The sequence below is a fragment of the Trachurus japonicus genome, chromosome 12 (assembly GCF_045865225.1).
Source record: "Trachurus japonicus isolate A0001 chromosome 12, Traja_1.0".
In the NCBI taxonomy this organism is placed as follows: Eukaryota; Metazoa; Chordata; class Actinopteri; order Carangiformes; family Carangidae; genus Trachurus; species Trachurus japonicus.
In genome coordinates, this window is record NC_140918.1 from 4,395,044 (window position 1) to 4,419,154 (window position 24,111).

The 24,111-nt window shown below is 41.3% G+C and overlaps 1 protein-coding gene across 2 annotated transcripts; it reads left to right on the top strand.

Annotated features, from left to right (window-relative positions):
• The first annotated feature begins 608 nt into the window (after positions 1–608).
• dmtn (dematin actin binding protein) lies at positions 609–24,062 on the top strand. Of its 2 annotated transcripts, none has more exons than XM_085792651.1 (15): positions 609–631; positions 8,023–8,073; positions 8,702–8,785; positions 8,891–9,034; positions 9,982–10,026; positions 13,869–13,992; positions 14,082–14,126; positions 15,726–15,857; positions 15,971–16,065; positions 16,971–17,085; positions 17,900–17,949; positions 18,845–18,898; positions 19,143–19,208; positions 20,965–21,045; positions 23,125–24,062. In XM_085792651.1, the coding sequence occupies exons 2-15, from the start codon at positions 8,065–8,067 to the stop codon at positions 23,236–23,238; spliced, it is 1,158 nt and encodes a 385-aa protein (XP_085648777.1). In that variant the 5' UTR covers positions 609–631; positions 8,023–8,064; the 3' UTR covers positions 23,239–24,062. The 2 variants fall into 2 exon arrangements, with proteins under 2 accessions (XP_085648777.1, XP_085648776.1); XM_085792650.1 differs by lacking the exon at positions 609–631 and adding an exon at positions 844–865.
• Positions 24,063–24,111: the final 49 nt, after the last annotated feature.

Genomic DNA, 24,111 nt, shown 5'->3' on the forward strand with positions numbered 1-24,111 from the left:
CATTCATGTGTTTGTATAGAATAAAAACATTGAGTAATTAGCCTAACTGCACGTCCACGTTTTATAAACATATGAATGCTGCATTTTTCATGTATAAAATCAAATTTAGTTCAAAGTTACATATAGATCGATCAGTTTTATTATGGATTACAGATGTGTCGTGTCAAACAGTGAATATACTAACATTTAGGCTAATATTGGAACCAGTTGCTTGTGGAAACGTCATTTATTTTTCATATCATTAACTGGACACCGTGACGTCACAACGCTGTATTTTTGGTGCAGGAGGAATGTGAGGATTTTGTTTTTTTTTCTTGGTGATTGTTGGAGCAACAGGAAACCAGACCAGACCCCCCCTTCCTCCTCCTCCTCCTCCTCCTCCTCCACCTTCATGAACCTCCTGTCCCAACAGCAGCAGCAGCAGCAGCAGCAGCCCCATCTCATAACACCTCCTCCTCCTCCTCCTCCTCCTCCTCCTCCTCCTCTACCCTTCCTCCTCCTCCTCCTCCCTCCCTCCCTCCCTCCCTCCTCTCCACCGAGGAGCGTCACCGTCTCTCCTGGATGCGTCCGGCCGGACCTCCTCAGCCTTCACAGCCTCACTGATTTCTCCTCACCGCGTCGCCGTTTGGAGGTAAGAAAGAGCCGATTCTTCTTTTTCTTCATCTTCTTCCTCTTCGCTTCTCCTCTTCTTCACATCGGAATCGAACCGGCCGCTGTTTTATTATCCCCCCTCCTCCCCTCCCCTCCCTCCTCTCCCTCCACCTCCTCCTCTGAGCCGCGCGGTGTTTCCAGACGCAGACGCACTTGTCTCCGTCCGCTCCCTCTCCTTCGCTACCCCGAGGCGGAGGACAGTGAAGGCCACACGGTGCGTTAACGAAACGACGACGAAAACCTTCCTCTTCATCTTCATCATCATCATTATCGTCTTCATTTTCATCTCTGATAAAAACACCAACACCACCATCATCATCATCATTCATCATCATGTTTATCTGAGGCCTGAGCTCCCGGGATTTCGTGCGCGCAGCCTTATTATAATTAGATAGAGCGCACATGCAGGTCTCCACTGATCCGAGAGCAGATTAAATATTACCATTGTTGTTATTATTATAACCACCAATCTTATATATTATATAGCCTATATATATATATATAAAATGGTTCTGTTAATTACCCAGAATCCACAGCGAGCTTCTGGTCAACCAGGAGTATCTTTATTTTAATTTTTTTCACCTCACTGTGACAGGAAACAGAAGCAAAATAAAACTATAAATGATCAGAGGAGAGAAAGAAGCAGGAACCAGCTGCTGTTCAACATCTGGAGACGTTTAATGTTATTATAAGAGAGCAGAAGGAAGGCTCATGTGCGTCTGGACAATAGGCCAGAACGAGACATGATATGATATGATATGATATGATATGATATGATATGATGTGATATGTGATACTATATTAGAGGATAAAACACTAAGAAAAACAGAAAATCTTCACATGTTTGAGGCTGAAATTCAAAACCAGTTAATCAATGATCAGAAATAGCATGCAGATTAATTTCCAATCAATAAATCCACGTCCTGTTCCTTTAAGACAGAAGCAAAAAATCTTTTTGTTAGGCTACACAGTATAATGATGAATATTGTGATCATGCGCTGCTTCCTCATCCTGCTGCTCAATAATGTGATGATGATGAGGATCTAAAACTTATAACTAATAATAATAATTGATCAGTTATTGAGGATGTTGATATTTCCAGATTCCTCTGAATGTTTCACAATAAACCAAAAAAAACTAAACAGGGATGTTTAAAGACGTTGAACAAACTGAACTGAACAAATAATCACCAATAATAATTGACTAGAGGCAATAATGAAGATGATTATTGATGATCAGCTGCAGCTTTAAGAAGAAAAACAAATTCTCTGTGACGCTGCAGAGGAAGAAAAATGAGAGTGAGCTGTGTTTAAATCATCTTTGTGTGAGTGTGTGTGTGTGTGTGTGTGTGTGTGTGTGTGTGTGTGTGTGTGTGTGTGTGTGTGTGTGTGTGTGTGTGAGCTAATGGACGACACACACACACACAGGGCTCAGCTCCATTGACAGAGTGGCAGTTAAAAGCTCTGGGTGATAAGACTATCAGACGTGCAGCACTCAGGCAGCTGCCGGTCACATGATCCTCAGAGACTCGGATCATTAACTCGGCTGCTGCTTCACTTTATTCTGCTGCTGCTGCTTCTGGTTTTATCATATAAAATATATATATAAACATATATCATCATCATCATCATCATCATCAATCCTCCTGTGATTGGCAGGTCTGATGATCACTTTAGTGCATTAATATTTCACTGTGATGCATCAAGTAAAAAAAATAATAAAAGGTCTGATGACCTAAAGGGGTCAGTGAATGCAACACACAGGAAGTGAAGTGAGGATAAAAACAATATGGAGGACGTTTGGTTCCAAAAATGTCCACGTTAAAACATCAAATATCGTCTCTGCTCGTTAATCAAACGTTAATTAAACGTTGATCAGGCATCGTGTGCTCCTCGTACCTGTAACGGTTCATGTGAAGAGAAAATACAGATGTTCATACAGATGTTAAAGCCCCAGTATGTAACTTATTTGGCTTTTTATTAGCAAAAATCAAATATTGCTTCAAATCACACCTGCATCCAAAGTAAAGCTTTCTGGTTCCTTAGAATGAGTTGTTACAAGTCGTTACAAATACATAAGTGGCCGACGCACCGAACCGAGGCGGCCATGTTGCATCGTGACCGTAGGTATTTAGGTAACCACGGAAACTGAGCGGAGCTGTGGGCTCGGCCTGTTAAAACTGTCACCACTGTGTAGTGTGAGGAAGGACGGAGGCACTGGTGTTGCATTCAGGCGCAGTCAGGCAGACGGCCGTCGGCAAAACCAACCGGATGTCATTTTACTCCACCAGAGAAAGACGGTAAAACAATACCACATCACCATGACAACATATTGTCACGCCTGTATTGTTTTGCCTCGTGCTGGCGGACCACTTGTTTACATAGACGCTTGTTTATCCTGTTACATGCAGCGTCTGTTGTCTGTCTGACCTCTGCCCCATTTCACGTGAATGCAACATCAAGAATACGTTCAGATATGCAACCGCACCGCTAGATGGGGGGAATTAATCCTACACATTATACCTTTAATGATGTGGCCTTAAATCAATAATGTTCCCTCAGCACAGTTCACACACACACTGACTGCACCTGAGGGTCAGAGGTCAAGAGGTCAGATGGCGACTGACTGGAGAACTGCAACAGCAACAGCTAATGGTTCTGAGTGGTTCACACTTCCTGTTTCCTGAGTGGGCGTGGTCAGTCGATACATGGAAACTGGTTTCAATGAATCAGCATAAGTCTTTTTTATCGTTTTGCCGTTTCGTCCAGACAGAAACAACGTTTTGGTGGAGGCGTGAAAACTGTATTTTTTTGGAAACGGGTCCCAGAGTGGAGAAATCTGAAAACGCCGCCCCAGCGTTTTCATTTAGACGCCCAAAACTGATCTTTTGTGAAACAATGACATCATACGCCCATTGCTCTCACCTGTCATCTCTAGACGTTGTATAGTACATAGTCTATGGACGTAACAACAACAATATTATACACTGCTCGAAAAAAAAAATAAAGGGAACACTTAAACAACACATCTTAGATCTCAATTAATGAAATATTGCAGTTTAAAATCGTTATTCAATATATAGTAGAGTGTGTTGAGAACAAAATAACATAAAAATGATCATCCCAGGTTGATTTCACATGGGTGTGATATACTTGGAGTTACAATGTGTTGTTTAAGTGTTCCCTTTATTTTTTTGAGCAGTGTATATTCCTGGAAACAATGTGAAGTTTATAGAAAACCTATTCAAAAGAAGCCTCTTGGATGAGAGGTGAAATGTCTTCCTAGACAAATAACCAAGTCCAGTTGCTTTCGATTGAAAACTCCTTTGAGATACTATGACCTGGACAAATGAGAATATGCACAGGCTTATTCAAAAGGAAAAGGTTGTTTTAGGAGAAGCTCTTGTTTCCATGTGGACGAGGACTAAATCTGCAGCTTGTTTTTATCCAGTAGCTCGACCCGACACAAGATCATCTCAGTCTAATAATATCCAAAAACTATGGTGGCCCTGAGGGATCAACTGTTGCTCTGTAGCCTGACGCTCTGTAAAAGCCCCCACACACACACGAGCCGGCGGCCAACTGCCTTTATTATTCATTTATTTTAACACAACTTAACACAACTTGTCACTAGTGTGTAGCGGTTTCTCACCAGGCAGATCAACTAATGACAATGTGTGATTCAGGCAGCTACTGTATGAACATAACAACACACCTTGTTATTAATACAATGTAAAGACCAAATCTGATTCAGAGAGAAAAGCCGATCAGTTCTCAGTTCAGATCATTTCTGTGGCCTCCTCTCTGTAGCTTTACCTCCAGCTACTAACAAACTATCAGCCAGGAAACTCAAGAGGACGAATGATAAAGAATGATACACACTAAAAACTCCTGGGCCAAAAATAACCCATAATAGGGTATTTTTAACCCAACACTTGGGTTAAAAAGGGACCAACTACTTTCTGGGTTATTTCAACCGAGACCCAACATGGGTTATTTTTTAATTAAAGATTTGGATGCGATCGGTTTCGCTTTTTACCGCGCACTGCTATCATGCGTGCACGCTTCTCTGTGTGTGTGTGTGTGTGTGTGTGTGTGAGAGAGAGAGAATGCCAATATGGAGCTGCGCTATGTGGAGATGAATGAACGAGATTGCGCTGCCGAAAAAAAAGAAAAATCTATTCGTGGCGGACGTAATTCTTTTGTGGTGGGCCGCCACGAATAAATGAATGTGTGGGAAACACCGTGTATTGAGCAGAGCAGGGTTCGATGCTGACCTCAGGTTACTATTCAGTTTGCCTTATTTCAGTCAATAAATCTTTCATCATACGTATTTATCATCAGATACTGGTGCTGCTCTGTGTCTCCATGGTCTGGACTGATCAGACTCTAGAGGCAAAAGTCCTCCTGTAACACTTTTGAATGAACCTCAGATTCACGAGCAGATGAATGAACCAACAGTTAGCAAAGATAACTCCTTTACTACTGCAGACAAAGTCGTACACAGGTAGGCGGCCAAATCCAGTTAGGGGAAAAACACAAAAAACAACGTCCAAGAATACAGGCAAAGGCAGGCAAACACCAGACATGTCATTGTTTATATTATAAATGTGTTTATAACCCAGAAAATGGGTTACGCTCTGAAAAATAACCCATAATTTTAACCCAACACAAGCAACCCAGAAATTGGGTTAAAGAAATAACCCAGGAGTTTTTAGTGTCTAACCCAGAAAATGGGTTACCCAGGAAATGTATATAACTCAAACAACCCAAGAATTAGGTTAAAATATGAGCTCTATAACCCAGAAAATATGTTACGCTCTGAGAAAATAACCCATAATTTTTAACCCAACACAAAGCAACCCAGAAATTGGGTTAAAGAAATAACCCAGGAGTTTTTAGTGTGTAACCCAGTAAATGGGTTACCCAGGAATTGTATATAACCCAAACAACCCAAGAATTAGGTTAATATATGAGTTTTAGTTTTTATTATGGATCCCCATTAGTCCTCACCTTGGTAAGGACTATTCTTCCTGGGTTCCACAGTATAACCCAGAACATATGTTATGCTCTGAAAAATAACCCATAATTTAACATAACACAACACAACGCAACCTAGAAATTGGGGTAAAGAAATAACCTAGGAGTTATGTCTAACCCAGAAAATGGGTTACCTAGGAATTGTATATAACCCAAACAACCCAAGAATTGGGTTAAAATATCAGCTCTATAACCCAGAAAATATGTTACGCTTCTTGAACCCAGAAATTGGGTTAAAGAAATGACCCAGGAGTTTTTTTGTGTGTTTTTCTCCCTTTATATGTTGAACCAACTATATAAAAACGGGCTTGACCAGTTCACACGATCATGTTTTATTGGCTGGATTTGATTCTTACACCTTTGTTTAGCTGTAGGTCTGTAGCTCTGCTCTATTACCTAACTCTCTTGAGGGGGGGGTGTAACCACAGGAGTCGCTGAGGAGCTGCAGGGCGTTGGTCCGACTGGGTGAGCTGATAAACAGGAGGGGAGGAGGAGGGGGAGGGAGGAAGACTATGGTGATGGAGGAGGAAGAGGGGGAGGGGAGGGGGGTGATGAAAGAGAAGTCACCACATGGGGGGGGGAGAAGGAGGAAGTGTAGCTCTTACATCCTCAGCTCTCATGTTGTTTAGGTACAAGGTGTGTTTCCTGTGCTTCACACACACACACACAGTCTGGTCTGTGTCTTGTTTCTTGTTGTGTCTCCTTGTCCTCATCCAACCCACCCCCCCCCCCCCACACACACACACACACACACACACACACACCCACACACACACACACACACACACACACACACACACACACACACACACACTCCTCCCCCCTCCCCCTCCGGAGTCTGATTCAGGATCATTTGATCTGAGCAAAGATTTTTTTCTCTCTTTGCGACTGAACTGTGTCCGAACTCGACGTCAGCAGTTTGTGTCTCTTTGTGTCTTTGTTGTTGTTTGTGTGTCTGTGTGTGTATATGTGTGTGTGTGTGTGTGTGTGTGTGTGTGTGTGTGTGTGTGTGTGTGTGTGTGTGTGTGTGTGTGTGTGTGTGTGTGTGTGTGTGTGTAACGACCAGACCTTGTAACTCTGATCTCAATGAGTCATTCTCGTTGTCTCGTTCATGAAAAAAATCCTGCTGAAGCTCAGATCAGATCAGATCCCGGGGTTTAATGGCTATTGCATCATCATCTTCATCATCCTCTTCATCTTCATCATCATCCTCTTCATCTTCATCATCATCATCATCATCTTCATCCTCTTCCTTCCTTGTTTCACAATTTATTTTCCACAAACAAACAATTTTATAATTTTTCAACCCGTAAAGCAGTAGCTATCAGCTACAATCGAGAACGGATTTCCTACAGAGGTTCCTTCCAAGATATGGAATTCACTTCCTCCTCACTTTCTTTAAACTCAAACTCAAACTCGAATCAGCTTTTTAAAGGGATAGTTCACCCAAAATTCAAATTTCACCCATTATCTACTCACCCTCATGTGGACTAAGGGCTGGGAGAAGTTTCAGAGTCCTCCGTGGCTTCTCTGAGTTACAGGGGGTCTCCGTGCAGCAGTGCATGTCCATATGACGGTTGCAAATGGATACCAACTGTCTTCGTAACAAACAGACACACCAAAAAACATCCAAATACCTCCATAGTGATCATCTGTAATGTCCCTCTGGTATTGAAGCCCCGACATGAGAAATTGTTCCGAAAAAAATTAAATAAGTCTATATTTTAAGCTTGTTTGTAGCGGAAGCTCCCAGTGTTGTTTTTTTGTGTTTTTCTGACTATTTTTTGTCCCTGTTTTTTTGAGTAATTTTTGCTGTTTTTCGTCTGTTCCTCATTTATATACAGTCTATGGTCTACTCCTTCCCTGCTACATTGAGCAACAGGCTTACAATAGAAGGATAAAGTCTAAAACATAACAGGAGTATCATACCCTGGCTGTGTGTAACTAATCACATGCCTTAATTGACCCGGTACGGTATAGAAAGTTGAAGACGGGGCGTATGTGCGGAGCAGGAGTCACCATAGATGGGAGTCTTGCAGGTTGGATGTTCTCGTGAGATTTCGAAATATCTCAAAGAAAAAAATTTGCATGAAAAACAGAAAAAATTACTCAAAAAAAAACAGGGAAAAAAATAGCCAGAAAAACAGAAAAAAATTACCTCGAAAAACAGAGCAGAAGATAAATTACTCTTTTCAAGTGATTGCAATACGCTTCCGTACTTTTCTTGTTTGTTTTACTTTATTTTATGGATGTTGTAATTGACTATGTGCTAAATAAATCAAATCAAATCTTCATCTTCATCGTCATCATCGTCTGTCTGTTGTTTCTGCAGCAGGTCACAGACAGACAGAGGGAGGAAGGTTTCTCTCCAGCCATGCAGAAGGTGAGCAATCACACACACACATAGAGATGTCACGATTACTTGTTTTCACAATTAATCGTTGTATTAAACGCCACAATTAATTAATCGTAAAGTTTCCCAAATACCGTTACTTCCAAAAAAAACATTATGTCGGAACCATATTGGCAGATATATACAGTATATATTATATAGAATAAAGGTAAATGTTTAGATACTGGTCCATTTAACTAATGTAACATTGAATTGGAAGGAATTTAAATGTTAGTGTGTCATTTGTATTTAAAAAAAAAAAAAAAAAAGATACGTAAACATTTGGTATATGACAATTTATAACCTGAATATTTCAAACACTTCCCCTGGGGATTAATAATTGGTAATATATTAATAGATACTTTAAATATTTTGTGTTAATAAAGTAATGTAATTATTTTTTGACTATATTTGATTTTATACGTTCATAGTGTTGTGCAATTAATTAATGCAGAATAATTGTGATAATCATAACACCGTGATTATTACTCTGACAATAATCGTACCAAGAAAATTTATAATCGTGACATCCTTACTACACACATGCACGCACACACTCATTCATAACTTATATTACAACTCAATAATAATTGTGTGTGTGTGTGTGTGTGTGTGTCAGGTGGAGGGACGGGTCACTCCAGTCAACCTCCCTCCTTCCTCCAGGAACCCCAGCGCTCCGGGGTCTCCGGCTACAGGCATCATGGTACGACTACTACTACACACACAACACACATACACTGACACACACACTGACCTGTCATCTGTCTGTGTGTGTGTGTGTGTGTGTGTGTGTGTGTGTGTGCGTCAGGCCCGGGTCAACGACCAGGTGGTGGGCTACAGGGACTTGGCTGCGCTGCCCAGAGACAAAGCCATCCTGCAGGTGGAGAGACCGGACCTGATGACCTACCAGCCTCACCTCACCTTCTCCCCCCTGGACCCGCCCCGCAGAGAGGTACACACACACACACACACACACACACACACACACACACACACACACACACACGTCACACACACTGATCAATTTTGGGCTATTTAGCTTCCTTAAAGGGATAGTTCAACGTTTTGTCAAATTGGCCCATTGCCATAATCCCTATAGTCATAGCAGTAGGTTCGTTACCTTTAATTGTCGGTGCAAGCTATTTTTAGAACGGCGGAGCAGAGCCGTGAGCTGCTCAGAGCTACGCTTCGGAGGCTCATGGGATTTCTTGGTTTCCCTCATCAAACTCATCAAATACACAATCCAACAACTCCACAACGCTCTGGTGGACAAGTTGTGACCTGCACATTCACCACACTATGAGATAATAACACAACGTTACCACACAGAGTTGTTTTAGAGGTAAATACAGAGACTGCTTGATGAAAAACTGTCCCTGAAGGCAACGCGCATCAGCAGTTTTGCATGAATTTCCCTCTAAAACAACTCTGTCTGGTAACGTTGTGTTATTATCTCATAGCGTGGTGAATGTGCAGGTCACAACTTGTCCACCAGAGCGTTGTGGAGTAGTTGGATTGTGTATTTGATGAGTTTGATGATGAGGGAAACCAAGAAATCCCATAATGAGCCTCCGTAGCGTAGCTCTGAGCAGCTCACGGCTCTGCTCCGCCGTTCTAAAAATAGCTTGCACCGACAATTAAAGGTAACGAACCTACTGCTATGACTATAGGGATTATGGCAATGGGCCGATTTGACAAAATGTTCAACTATCCCTTTAAGATTTGACAAAACTTGTAATACAAAAGATAATTGTCATAATGTAAGTGATAAACTTGGGTAGTTTCATGGTGATACCTATTTTTTACCCTTTTCACCTGTCGTGTCTCACCTTAAAAAAAAAAAAAGAATATTTGATCAACAAACTGAACCTGACGACCATCAACTCTTTCTCTCTGCAGCGCTCTCTCTCTCCCCCCTCCACCTCCCCCACCAGGTCTCCTGAGGTAAGACTCACCTGCTTCACCTCAAATTCACTGTTTAACTTTATGAAACAAAAAAACATGAGAGCAGAGAGTCAGATATAATATAAATATAATAAATAATATTAACTTTATAACATGAATCAGCTCCAGGTCGTCCAAATATTTACTCTACAGCGTTTTTACGTCTCAAACTTTGATTATAGGGATAGTTCACCCAAAATTGAAATTTCACTCATTATCTCCTCCCCCTCATGTGGACTAAGGGCTGGGAGAAGTTTCAGATTCCTCCGTGGCTTCTCTGAGTTACAGGGGGTCTCGGCGTAGCAGTGCATGTTCATATAACGGTTGCAAATGGATACCAACTGTCTCCGTAACAAAGAGACACACCAAAAAACATCCAAATACCTCCATGCTGCTCGTATGTAATGTCCGTCCTGTATTGAAGCCCCGAAATACGAAATTGTCCCGGTTCGTCATAGACTTAGACTATAGACTTATTTAATGTTTTTCGGGACAATTTCGCATTTCGGGGCTTCAATACAAGAGGGACATTACATACGAACAGCATGGGGGATTTGGATGTTTTTTGGTGTGTCTTTTTGTTACGAAGACAGTTGGTATCCATTTGCAACCGTTATATGGACATGCACTGCTACGCCGAGACCCGAGAGAGAAATTTCAATTCTGGGTGAACTATCCCTTTAAATTTTGTGACAAAAAACTAAAACAAACCAAAAAAAAAAAGAGAAAATTCAACCTGATCAACATGAAGACCAGGTTGAGTTTATTTATTACGACTCAACTGTTTCTCCAACCTGAGTGTGAAGGTTCTTGAACGCGTCCTTTCAGCCACAGCTCATGGTCAGCAGAGCCACTCCAGATGTTCGCTGATGTTTGTCACAACTGTCTCCATGACGACAGCTGATGGAGACCAGGAGATGAGCACAGTGTCGTGATCATAATGGAAATATAATAGAAAACAATAGAGCGGGATCTTAGCGTCCGTCCAGCTCCGTGACCTCTGTGACCTCCGTGACCTCTGTGACCTCTGTGTGGGGTCAGGCTGAAGTCAACGCTTTGTCCGTGTGACATTTACTGACCGTGGTATTCTGCGGCGCCGAGGACAGACAGACAGACAGACAGACGGTGTCTCTGTGAGAGGACGACGTGACATCATCGTCTCCGCCGCTCATGAACGAGTCAGAGAGGAAATATGAGACGGTTTTATTTTCCACAGAAAAAGAAGAAGAGGAAGAGGAGGAGGAGGAAGAAAAAGAAAAGTGCTGAGACACAGTTCAGTTCAGTTTCAGTTTCATTCTGAGTCACAGTCACAGCTCCACCTGCTGGACACGAGGAGAACTACACTAACACAGCTGCTTCTCAATAAACTACTGTAGAATATCAATGAAAAGTCCATTTAAACAGCCCCACTAAGTATTGAGTGCATATAGATGGGCAAACTTTTCAGAAAGCCAACATTTAGATATGTAAAATTCAATTTTTTGAGATACTGAATTAATTAAATGTAAGACATAATCACTACAATTAAAAGACATGAAATGTTTCATTCTGTGTAGGGTTAGAGAACTACAACACACACAGCTGCTTCTCAATAAACTAGATAGAATATCAATGAAAAGTCAATTTTTCTTTTATAATATTCCATTTTTTTGAGATACATTTGAAGTCTTCATTAAATTTAAGACAAACTCATTACAATTAAAATAAATTAAATATATAAAGACATGAAATGTTTCATTCTGTGTGTAATGGATCTCTATAGTGTATTAGTTTCACCTTTTGAACTGAATTACATAATGATATAAATAAACTTTTCCATGATATTCTAATTTATTGAGATGCACCTGTATATCTGTTACAAAATAATTGTAACCCGTTACATTACTGGGGGAAAATGTGTAATTAAATTACAGCTGCTTTTGGACATTTCCATAAATACAATTTTAGTTATATTTGAAAAATCGCTGCAAAATCAAAAAAAAAAAGTTCATGTCAACATCCTCCTTCCAAAACTGCGAGCTGGGTACCGACGCTTGTGATTGGCTCAAAGGTCGAAACATCAAAGTGCAGTGCAAAGAAGGGTTCACACACTATCAAGTCTTAAAATGTGAAAAGTAATGAAAATGTAATGTGATGTGTTGATGAGAAGAAGTGATCACCTCTGACACGTCTCTTCTTGTAGTGAAAAAAGAGTTTATTATAAAAAAAAAGAACAATGGGCCTCATTCACCAATATCTTCTTAAGAACCTTCTTAGATTCTTTCTTAAGTTGTTCTTAAGAGGTTCCTTAAGAAAACCCTACGTCAGATTCATCAACGCGTTCGTAAGCCTCAGAATTGTTCGCAGCTGTGTTCCTACTTGATGAATGCCATCTCCTCGTAAATTGAGGGCGTGTGCCAGGTGAGTCTAATTAACATAGGATTAGCATAGGTAACGGCCCCATCAATGCCCGTAAAAGGGCATGAGACTGCAGAGCCGTGTGCAAACAGCACCCACAGGCACTGAGCAGAGAAGGTGAAGTGAGAAAGAAAGTTGAAATGCTCAAATGAAAATCTGGGAGGGAGCACCAGACTCCAAACGTAAAAAGAACTTAAGTAGTGAAGTGGCGCTACTGTGGCAGGAATGAAACTAAGAAACAAACAAAGGCTTATATTTAGTTTATATTTTTATATTTAGGCTATATTTAGTAGCGTCAGCAGTGGATGCAGCTCTTCGGTTGTTATCAGAGAGACCACACTCTCACGTGTGCCATCATAAATATCATCATATTATCACATATGAAAAAAAAAACAGTTGTGTGTAGTGTGAACACTTACAGTAAGTGCACTGTTGCAGCCCGCAATTAGGAAAAAAAAAAATCATATCGGCAGCTGTATGCCCCCCCCCCCCAAAAAAAAAAAAGATATGATATGAATTAAGTGTCTATAAGAGACTGCAATGATTTGTCAATTAATATTATATATGATTATTAAAAACATCATAAAAGATAAGAAAATAATTCTTATTCAAATCATATAATGTCATACAACTGCAGAACAGAAGAAAACGCTATAATCGGTTATTTTTGCAGAAGTCTCAGCACCTAAAAGTGCGTAAGTATACTCCTGACTGTTCTTAGATTTTGTTCTTAGTTAAGAACAAATTCTGGATAAGAAAACATTCATGAATGCCACAATCTTCGTAAAAACTTCGTAAGTAGGACTTAAGAACAAATTTGTTCTTAAGAACGGTTCGTGAATGAGGCCCATTGTCACAAAAATGTCGAATCTTGGAGCATCTCTGGTGCCAATGTGAGATCTCTCTCTTTGGCTCAAAGCCCTAACCTTATACTATATGCTTTCTAACTCCCAAAACTCCACCTTCTCCCAACAGAAAGATGACCAGAATAGTCATGGACAAAAAAAAACAGGAACTAAAGACCGGATCTAACCTATAGAATTTACAATCCTGCATTCAACCACTTGACAAGGCTAACATAAACATACATAAAGTATCCTCAAAAATAGTGCCTCACAGGAAAAGGGTGAATAACAAATAACACTTTTTCCCAGGGTACATTTCACAAGAGTCTCTCATTATCTCATCTATTAGATTACTAAACACCTAATCCAACATCTTTATATATGCTGTAAATACGTATATATGCATCTTTTTCTCTTATAACATCTGCACTCATTTATATTGATTCTATTTGAATATAAACTGTCACTCATCAGTAAATGAAGTTCCTATATCGTCCTTCAGATTTAAATTGGCCTGAACTAACCTAAGTTGAGGATAATATACCACAGTAATCAAATACAATTTAGTTACATTACTGTGTGTGTGTGTGTGTGTGTCAGGTGAAGGCTCGTCGAGCGGAGAGTGAGCGAGCGGAGAGTGAGAGCGGTTCACCTGGAGGATCGACGCTGCAGCTCAACGCAGGACGGAAGATCAGTGCCAGCATGCAGCACTTCCACAGACCAGGTCACACACACACACACACACACATCAACTGTCAAACTCAGCTTCATGTCCGTACTGACCCTCCTGAGCCTCCGTACTCTCATTCCCAGATAATGGAACCAACATCTACAGGAAACCTCCCATCTACCAACAGGGTGAGCTCACACTCCTCCACCTCTCACACTTTCCCAACTCCCCACGGTCAAATGAAAGGTCACTGGGGCCTCATTTTTGGCAAGGAGGTTTATCTTTGGGTAAACTCTGGATGTCCCGAGTTTCAGAATGAAAGTCCATATTTTGGACCCGTAATGAATTTTTACAACATCCATGACCCTTCGTCCACCTCCGCCTATGGGTTTTTCAATGTATTTCAAGGTAAAAAAAATTTTAACTAACAGATATCACCATGAAACTTCCCAAGTTTATCACTCACATTAAGACAAATATTTTTTGTATTACAAGTTTTGTCCAATTTTATGTTTAAATATGTAAATGAGGCAATATCTAATGAAATATGCGCTAATTTGCATACATTTCCAGAACAGAAATCTGAACAATAATAAATAAAGCCCCTTTCAAAATTCTTGTTTTATTTTGTTGACATATTAGAGTCAGAAGTTTTTCCAGAGAAGGATTTTGGATATCTCTTTTTATCACTCTGTAAATGAGAAAATACTGTCACCAGCCCTAAAAAATAAAAATCAAATTTAGCTTTTTTTGTTTTTGTTTTTTTGGAATAAAATGTTGTATGAATGATATATCAACAATCCCCTCTGTGAAAAACCTTCAGAATATAGACAGGAATAAAAAAAAAATTTAAAAAAAGGAGTGATTTTCATGTTTAGTCAAGACCCAGCCTTATTATGTATCACAAATAGTTTGGGGGTAACTGATGTTAAATGTCTCTCAGGGCCGTTGTATAGGGGAGAAAGGTGATGATAATTCTAGGGGCCCAGCGCCCAGTGGGGCCCATAAAAAACCCCAGTAGTCTAATCTTTGTATGACTGATTTATTCTGTGTAAGACCCTGACTAATACTCATAGTACACTGTAAAAACTCAACATCTTTCCAAGAATATTTGTCTTATTTCTTGTCCAAATGTCTCATTTCTAGTCAAAACTAATCTCTTTCCACTTAAAATAAGACTCATTACCTAAAAATTAACTTGTCTTTAGATCATTTTCACTTGTTTCAAACTAATTTTCACTTGAAATAAGTAGAAAAATCTGCCAGTGAAAGTAAGTTTTTTGTGCTTGTAATAAGGAAGAAAAACTTGCTCCACTGTCAGATTTTTTCTACTTATTTCAAGTGAAAATCTGCTTGAAAGAAGTAAAAAGTGTCTAAAAACAAGCTACTTTTAATATGATGTGTCTTATTTTAAGTATAATGATATTTGTTTTGACTAGAAATGACATTTTGACTAGAAATAAGACAAATATTCTTGGTAAGATACTTGGGTTTTTGCAGTGTACTGCTGCATTAGCATCAAAACAAAGAAGGCTAAATAAAAAATGATAATACATACGTAGTCTAAGAAAAAAAAAGGAAAAGTTAGGGGGAGGGGCCCACTTTAGTATTCTTTAAGGGGGCCCAGAATTTCTAGCAACGGCCCTGACTGTAGGTGGACATTTTTGTCCATGGTGGTAAACATTGAGGGGTCATCTGAGGGTTGTTTGTCTGTGTGTTTGTTTGTTTGTTTGTTTGTTTTGTTTGTTTACCTGCCGCGTCACTTCCTGTCCTCTGCGTCTCTGCAGATGTGAAACACCTGGACGGCAGCAGCGCCATCAAGACGGCCAAGTTCCCCGCAGCTCAGCCTCCAGATCCAAACCAGCCGTCCAAGATCGAGACCGAGTACTGGCCCTGCCCCCCCTCGCTGGCCTCCATGGGTAACACACACACACACACACACACACACACACACACACACACACTCACACACACACAGGGTGAGGTTGTGTGTCTGTGGGCGGAGCTAACGCTGCACCTCGACCTCCTGCAGAGATCGAGTGGAACAAGAAGAAGCTGGAGGAGGAAGACGAGTTCGAGGACCTGACGGAAGAAGCCAAGACGCTGCAGGAGCAGGAGCTGGAGAAGGTGAGAGAGACCCCGCCACCTCCGCCTTAAAGGGACAGTTCAACATTTTAGTCAAATTCTCCTCTCACCATAACCCCTATAGTCATAGCAGTAGGTTCATCACCTTTTATTATATTATTATGACCCCTGTCCCTCATCAAACTCATCAAATACACAATCCAACAACTCCACAACGCTCTGGTGGACAAGTTGTGACCTGCACATTCACCACACTATGAGATAATCATATAACATTATGTAACATTACGACTAGGACTGTCACGATTACTTGTTTTCACAATTAATCGCGTTATTAAACGTGACAATTATTTAATCGTAAAGGTTCCTTGATAGCGTCGCTTTGCAAAAAAGATGATGTCGGAACCACGTCGGCAGATCAGCGCAACACACACGGAACAAAAACAAAGTTACACAACAACCGTATGTGTAACTTGGTCCTATATTAACAGCTACTTAGAATATTTAGTGTATATAATAAGTAGTGTAATTATATTTTGACTATATTTGATTTTATACATTCATAGTGTTGTGAAATGATTTAATGCGTAATAATCGTAATACTATGAATAATCGCACCAAGAAAAATCCCTAATTATGACACATGAAACAAATACTCGGAATTACTTGCGCTTTTGAAATCCCTCCGCCCAGCAGCAGCCGTGTCTGGAATGTAGTTCCGGCTGCATTTCCCTCTAAAACAACTCTGTCTCGTAATTTTACATGTTTATTTCATAGTGTGGTGAATGTGCAGGTCACAACCGATAATTAAAGGTATAATAAACCTACTGCTATGACTATAGGGATTATGGAGGATTTGCCAAAATGTCGAACTATCCCTTTAAGTAATGAGGTCATGTGGGTAAAAGTCGTCATGACATCATCACATGTATGTGTGTCTCCTCCAGATCAAGTCCAACCTGGGCCGTCTGATCCTGAAGGAGGAGAAAGAGAAGGAGGAGAAGGCCGTTCAGTACCGGAGGAAGACGCAGTCGCTGCCCGACAGAACACACATGCACACGAGTGAGACACACACACACACACACACACACACACACACACACAGGGCCGTTGCTAGGAATTCTGGACCCCCTTAAAGAATACTAAAGTGGGCCCCTCCCCCTAACTTTTCCTTTTTTTTTTCTTAGACTACGTATGTATTATCGTTTTTTATTTAGCCTTCTTTGTTTTGATGCTAATGCAGCATTACACTGCAAAAACTCAAGTATCTTAGCAAAAATATTTGTCTTATTTCTAGTGAAAATGTCATTTCTAGTCAAAACAAATCTCATTCTACTTAAAATAAGACACATCATATTAAAAGTAGCTTGTTTTTAGACACTTTTTACTTCTTTCAAGCAGATTTTCACTTGGAATAAGTAGAAAAAATCTGATAGTGGAGCAAGTTTTTCTTCCTTATTACAAGCACAAAAAACTTACTTTCACTGGCAGATTTTTCTATTTATTGTGAATTTAAGTGAAAATTATCTAAAAACAAGTAAATTTTTAGGTGATGAGTCTTATTTTAAGTGGAAAGAGATTAGTTTTGACTAGAAATGAGACATTTGGACAAGAAATAAGACAAATATTCTTGGAAAGATGTTGAGTTTTTACAGTGTACTATGAGTATTAGTCAGGGTCTTACGCAGAATAAATCAGTCATACAAAGATTAGGCTACTGGGGTTTTTTATGGGCCCCACTGGGCGCTGGGCCCCTAGAATTATCACCACCTTTCTCCCCTATACAACGGCCCTGCACACACACATGCAAACACACACACACATAAACACAAACTCACACACACACTAACTGCTACCTGTGTGTTTCTACCTGCAGGTTTGTCGGCGAATGCTTCAAAGTCTCCGTCACGTTCAGGTTTGACCAGAGTGAGTCAGGACTAATAATAGTTAAAGGACAATTCCGGGTAAATTCAACTCGGGGCTGCATTTTCCTATAATATTTTAGGTCTAAAAGAAGGAATCTGAAGATTTTCAGTTTAATTGCTCCTTTTTTGCGGTAGTTGTGTCTGTCCCCGCATCGCCACGGCAACAATGAATGGGAGCGGATTGAAGTTCCTCTGCTGCTTAGGCTGTTTCCATCCCTCAAAGCCACAGACAGCGTCAGATGGCGACTCAAACATGCACCAAGAAGTTTTTTTTACATCAAGCAAGCCGACATGTTTGTAAAACTAGATCTAATTCAAAGTCTGGCGGAGTCGAGACCCAAGTTGACGCTCGGTGTGTTCAGGTGCAGTCGGAAGCTCCCGTTTGTGTCATAAACACAGGAATATCAACTCTGGGCTTGCTTGAAGTAAACAAACTTTTGGGTGCATGTTTGAGTCGCCATCTGACGCTGTCTGTGGCTTTGAGGGATGGAAACAGCTCTTGTGAATATGTATGACACTTACAGTGGTCACCAGAGCTCTTCAAACTTTTAATCACACACATTTTTGCACTATTTCCGCCAAAATCATGTACTTTCGTTTGGTCCTGTGACATCAAGGAATGTCAGAGACACAAAACACCAGCACTAGAATACTCACAGGACTCCATGGATTCAGAAAATGTACAATATATTAATATTGCTTCATTTTGAGGGGTGGTTTTTCAGCCTTATATTAAAAGTGTCGTTTTGCTCTGACAGTTAGACCAATTGAATTTGCCCGGAATTGTCCTTTAAATATGAAAAATCAATTGATCGATGATAAATATATGTCTTACACACATACGTATTTACGTTGTGCTGAACCTGTGGTGACGTGTTGTTGTGTCTCCTGTGTAGATGCAGTCAGCTGAATTCTCCACAGAAGCAGATAAAGGACCTTCAGGTAGGAGCGTAGCTTAGCTTAGCGTAGCTTAGCTTAGCGTAGCTTAGCATCAGTCAGGGACTATTTTCTCTTGTGGAGGAACTCACTCTTACTGTTGTGTTTTTCATTTCCTGACGTTTCTACTTCCTGTCGACGTGTCTTCACAGCTGCTCAGGTGAGTGTGTGTGTGTGTGTGTGTTTTAATGTGATGCATTTGTGTTCACCAGGTTTTTAGACACTTTGTTAACACAGTTTGTGTTTGTGTTTGTGTAGAACGGCGAAGCTCGGAGGGAGAGGATGGACAGAGGAAACTCTCTGCCCAGTATCCTGGAGCAGAAGGTGAAGAAGCCTCACTGTGACATCACAAAGTCACACTAGACATGGTGTAATAGAAACATCTACCTTTATTTTGAAGGAGCTTTAATACAAACATCTACCTTTATTCTGAAGGAGCTTTAATACAAACATCTACCTTTATTCTGAAGGAGTTTTATTAGAAATATCCACCTTTATTCTGAAGGAGTTTTATTAGAAATATCCACCTTTATTCTGAAGGAGCTTTAACACAAACATCTACCTTTATTCTGAAGGAGCTTTAATACAAACATCTACCTTTATTCTGAAGGAGCTTTAATAGAAATATCTACCTTTATTTTGAAGGAGCTTTAATACAAACATCTACCTTTATTCTGAAGGAGCTTTAATACAAACATCTACCTTTATTCTGAAGGAGCTTTAATCCAAACATCTACCTTTATTCTGAAGGAGCTTCAATACAAACATCTACCTTTATTCTGAAGGAGCTTTAATAGAAACGTCTACCTTTATTCTGAAGGAGCTTTAATACTAACATCTACCTTTATTCTGAAGCATTAGTACAAACATCTACCTTTATTCTGAAGGAGCTTTAACACAAACATATACCTTTATTCTGAAGGAGCTTTAACACAAACATCTACCTTTATTCTGAAGGAGCTTTAATACAAACATCTACCTTTATTCTGAAGGAGCTTTAACACAAACATCTACCTTTATTCTGAAGGAGCTTTAACACAAACATCTACCTTTATTCTGAAGGAGCTTTAATACAAATATCCACCTTTATTCTGAAGGAGCTTTAACACAAACATCTACCTTTATTCTGAAGGAGCTTTAATAGAAACATCTGCTTTTATTCTGAAGGAGCTTTAATAGAAACATCCACCTTTATTCTGAAGGAGCTATAATACAAACATCTACCTTTATTCTGAAGGAGCTTTAATACAAATATCCACCTTTATTCTGAAGGAGCTTTAACACAAACATCTACCTTTATTCTGAAGGAGCTTTAATAGAAATATCTGCTTTTATTCTGAAGGAGCTTTAATAGAAACATCCACCTTTATTCTGAAGGAGCTATAATACAAACATCTACCTTTATTCTGAAGGAGCTATAATACGAACATCTGCCTTTATTCTGAAGGAGCTTTAATACAAACATCTACCTTTATTCTGAAGGAGCTTTTACACAAACATCTACCTTTATTCTGAAGGAGCTTTAATAGAAACATCTACCTTTATTCTGAAGTAGCTATAATACAAACATCTACCTTTATTCTGAAGGAGCTTTTACACAAACATCTACCTTTATTATGAAGGAGCTTTAATAGAAACATCTACCTTTATTCTGAAGGAGCTTTAATAGAAATATCTACCTTTATTCTGAAGGAGCTTTACTACAAACATCTACCTTCATTCTGAAGGAGCTTTACTACAAACATCTACCTTTATTCTGAAGGAGTTATAATACAAACATCTACCTTTATTCTGAAGGAGCTTTAATACAAACATCTGCCTTTATTCTGAAGGAGCTTTAATAGAAATATCTACCTTTATTCTGAAGGAGCTTTACTACAAACATCTACCTTTATTCTGAAGGAGCTTTAACACAAACATCTACCTTTATTCTGAAGGAGCTTTAATACAAACATCTGCCTTTATTCTGAAGGAGCTTTAATAGAAATATCTACCTTTATTCTGAAGGAGCTTTAATACAAACATCTACCTTTATTCTGAAGGAGCTGTAATGATGTAACTCTGCTGTTCTTCTCTTCAGGTTCATCCCTATGAAGCTCTGGTTGTGACCCACAGAGGGCGCTGTAAGCTGCCGCCGGGAGTCGACCGCACTCGACTGGAGGTGTGTGTGTGTGTGTGTGTGTGTGTGTGTGTGTGTGTGTGTCTGTGTGTGTGTCTGTGTGTGTGTGTGTGTGTGTGTGTGTGTGTGTGTGTGTCTGTGTGTGTGTGTGTGTGTGTGTGTGTGTGTGTGTGTGTGTGTGTGTGTGTGTGTGTGTGTGTGTGTGTTTAATGCTGCTGCTGTCAGAGAGAGTGAAGAGAAGCAGCTCGTCTCACTACTGATTGTAGTTGACACTGATCAAAATGACCTGACTCTTCTCCTCCATCTTTACCTCGCCTTCCTCCTTTGTTCTCTTCTCCTCCTTCTCTCCTCCTCCTCTTTCTTATTCTCTTCCATCTCCTGTCTCCCCCCCTTTCTTCCTCCCCTCCCCCTCCTTTTCCCTTTTCTCCTCCTCTTCCTTCTCCCCTCTCTCCTCCCTCCTCCTGTTTCTTTTCTTACCTTTATTCCTCTCCTCTTCCCCTCCTCCTCCTATTTCTTCCTTTCTACCTCCTCCTCCCTTCCTTATCCCCTCTCCGCTTCCCTCCTCCTCTCTCTCCTCCTCCTCCTCTTTCTTATTCTCTTCCATCTCCTGTCTCCCCTTCTTTTTTTCCTCCTCTCCCCCTTTTCTCCTTCTCTTCCTTCTCCCCTCCCTGCTCCCTCCTCCTGTTTCTTCTCTTACCTCTCGTCCTCTCCTCTTCCACTCCCTATTTCTTCCTCCTTCTCTCCTCCTCTTTCTTCTTCTCTTCCTTCCTCCTCTTCCTTCCTTCTCCTCCTCCTGTTTCTTCTCTTCCTCGTCCCCTGATCCCACCTTTTTCTCTCTCTCCTATCTCCCCTCCTCCTCCTCTTCCCCCCACCATCCTCTCCTCACCTCCTCCTCTCCACTTTTCTTTTTCTCTCCTCCTCCTCCTCCTCCTCTTTCCCCCCACCATCCTCTCATCCTCCTCCTCCTCCTGTTTCTTCTCTTACCTCTTTTCCTCTGCTCTTCCTCTCCTCCTCGTATTTCTTCCTTTCTATCTCCTCCTCCTCTTTCTCCTTCCTCTCCCCTCCTCCTCTTTCTCCTTCTCTTCCTTCCCCCTCCCACCCCTCCCTTCCTCCTCTCCTCCTTTTTTCCTGCTCTCTCTCTCTGCTCCTCCTCCCGTTTCTTCTCATCTCCCTTCTTCCTCTCTTCTTCACCTCCTCCTCCTCTTTTTCTTCTCTTCCTCCTCCTCTCCTCCCGCCTTCTCCCTCTCTCTTCCTTCTTCTCCTTCTCTTTTTCCACTTTTCTCTTCTTCTTCTCCATCTTTCCCTCATCTTCCTCTTTCTTCTTCTCTTCCTTCTCCTCTTTCTTCCTTTCTACCTCCTCCATCTCCTGTCTCCCCCTCTTTCTTCCTCCCCTCCTCCTCCCTTTCTCCTCCTCTTCCTTCTCCCCTCTCTCCTCCCTCCTCCTGTTTCTTCTCTTACCTCTCTTCCTCTGCTCTTCCCCTCCTCCTCCTATTTCTTCCTTTCTATCTCCTGTCTCCTCCTCTGTCTCCTTCCTCTCCCCCTCCTTCTCTCCTCATCTTTCTTCTTCTCTTCCTTCCCCCTCCTACCTCCCCCCTTCCTCCTCTCCTCCTTTCTCCTGCTCTTTCTCTGCTCCTCCTCCTCCCGTTTCTTCTCATCTCCCCTCTTCCACTCTTCTTTACCTCCTCCTCTTCCTCTTTTCTTATCTTCCTCTCCTCCTGCCTTCTCCCTCTCTCTTCCTCCTCCTCTTTCTTCTTCTTTCTCCTCCTCCTCTCCCCCATCCTCTCCTCATCTCCTCCTTTCTTATTCTCTTCCATCTCCTGTCTCCCCCCTTTCTTCCACTCCCTATTTCTTCCTCCTTCTCTCCTCCTCTTTCTTCCCCCTCCTACCCCTTCCTTCCTCCTCATCCCACTTCATCCTCCTCCTCCCCTCTCCTCCTCTCTCCTCCCCTCCCCCTTCTCCTCATCCTCTTCCTTCTTCTCTTCATTTCCCCTCCTATTCCTCCCTTCCTCCTCTTCCTTCCTTCTCCTGTTTCTTCTCTTCCTCCTCCTCTCCTCCCACCTTCTCTCTCTCTCTTCCTCCATCCCCTCCTCCTCTCCTCTCCTCCTCCCCTCCCCCTCTCAGAGACACCTGTCCACGGAGCAGTTCCAGGAGATCTTCAAGATGCCGATCGCCGAGTTCGACCGCCTCTCCCTGTGGAGACGGAACGAGATGAAGAAGAAAGCTTCACTTTTCTAACAGGAAGTGACCTCATCTCTCGTCCCTCGTTCCCTTGACGACGCACCTGGAGGAGGAAGAGGAGGAGGAGGAGGAGGAGGAGGAGGAGGGAGTCAGATATCCAGGCCTTCATCACGTCCGTCCACGCCCTAGCTATGTCCACGTCCACGTCCTCCATCTTAACTAACCAATCACGTCGCAGGATGTGATCCGGCCCCCCGAGGCCCAGACTGGGGGCGGGGCCTGATTAACCCTTTACCGGCTGAACTGACCCGATGCACTGACACTCAGACATGTTACCTGTGCTGCACTTAATAGCTACTCACCACTGCTTGCTAATCTAATCATCCTCCTTTTACCTGTCCCCATCACCTTAACCATCATCTTCATCACTACCACTACCACCGCCACCGCCACCGCCATCATCATCATCATCATCGTCATGGCTACATGTGTCTTGTCTCTCTGAGCTGTGGACCGCGAGGTGACGTTTACCTGGGTTAGCATCTTAGCACGTTAGCAGCAGCTCCCTTTGGGTTTATAACTCAGGTGTTCTGGATTCATGAAGCTGGTTCGCTCTATTCAACGACTACTACTGACCAATCATATTGCAGGAAAAATGCAGGAATCCTGAATTTATTATCGGCTAAAGTCGCATCATGTGACATTTTTAGGAAGCCGCTAACAACTGACTTTTTGTGTAGCCACAGTAAAAACAAGATGCTAATGCTAAAGTAGCATCCATCTGATTGTCCACATCATAGACTCTGACCTCTCTCTGACCTGACAGCTGATATTTACTGGACCAAAACATGTTTTCATGTCGACTCACAGCAAAAAAAAAATAAAAACAGCTGTTTTTAACTGTTAATAGCCTATAGTGGAATCAGAAAA

What these genes read in the sequence shown, in the direction of transcription:
- dmtn (XM_085792651.1), top strand. An exon ending in CAGAACACACATGCACACGA is followed by an intron (nt 17,086 to 17,899) that starts GTGAGACACACA and finishes TTCTACCTGCAG; the next exon opens with GTTTGTCGGCGAATGCTTCA. An exon ending in CCAGTATCCTGGAGCAGAAG is followed by an intron (nt 19,209 to 20,964) that starts GTGAAGAAGCCT and finishes TCTTCTCTTCAG; the next exon opens with GTTCATCCCTATGAAGCTCT.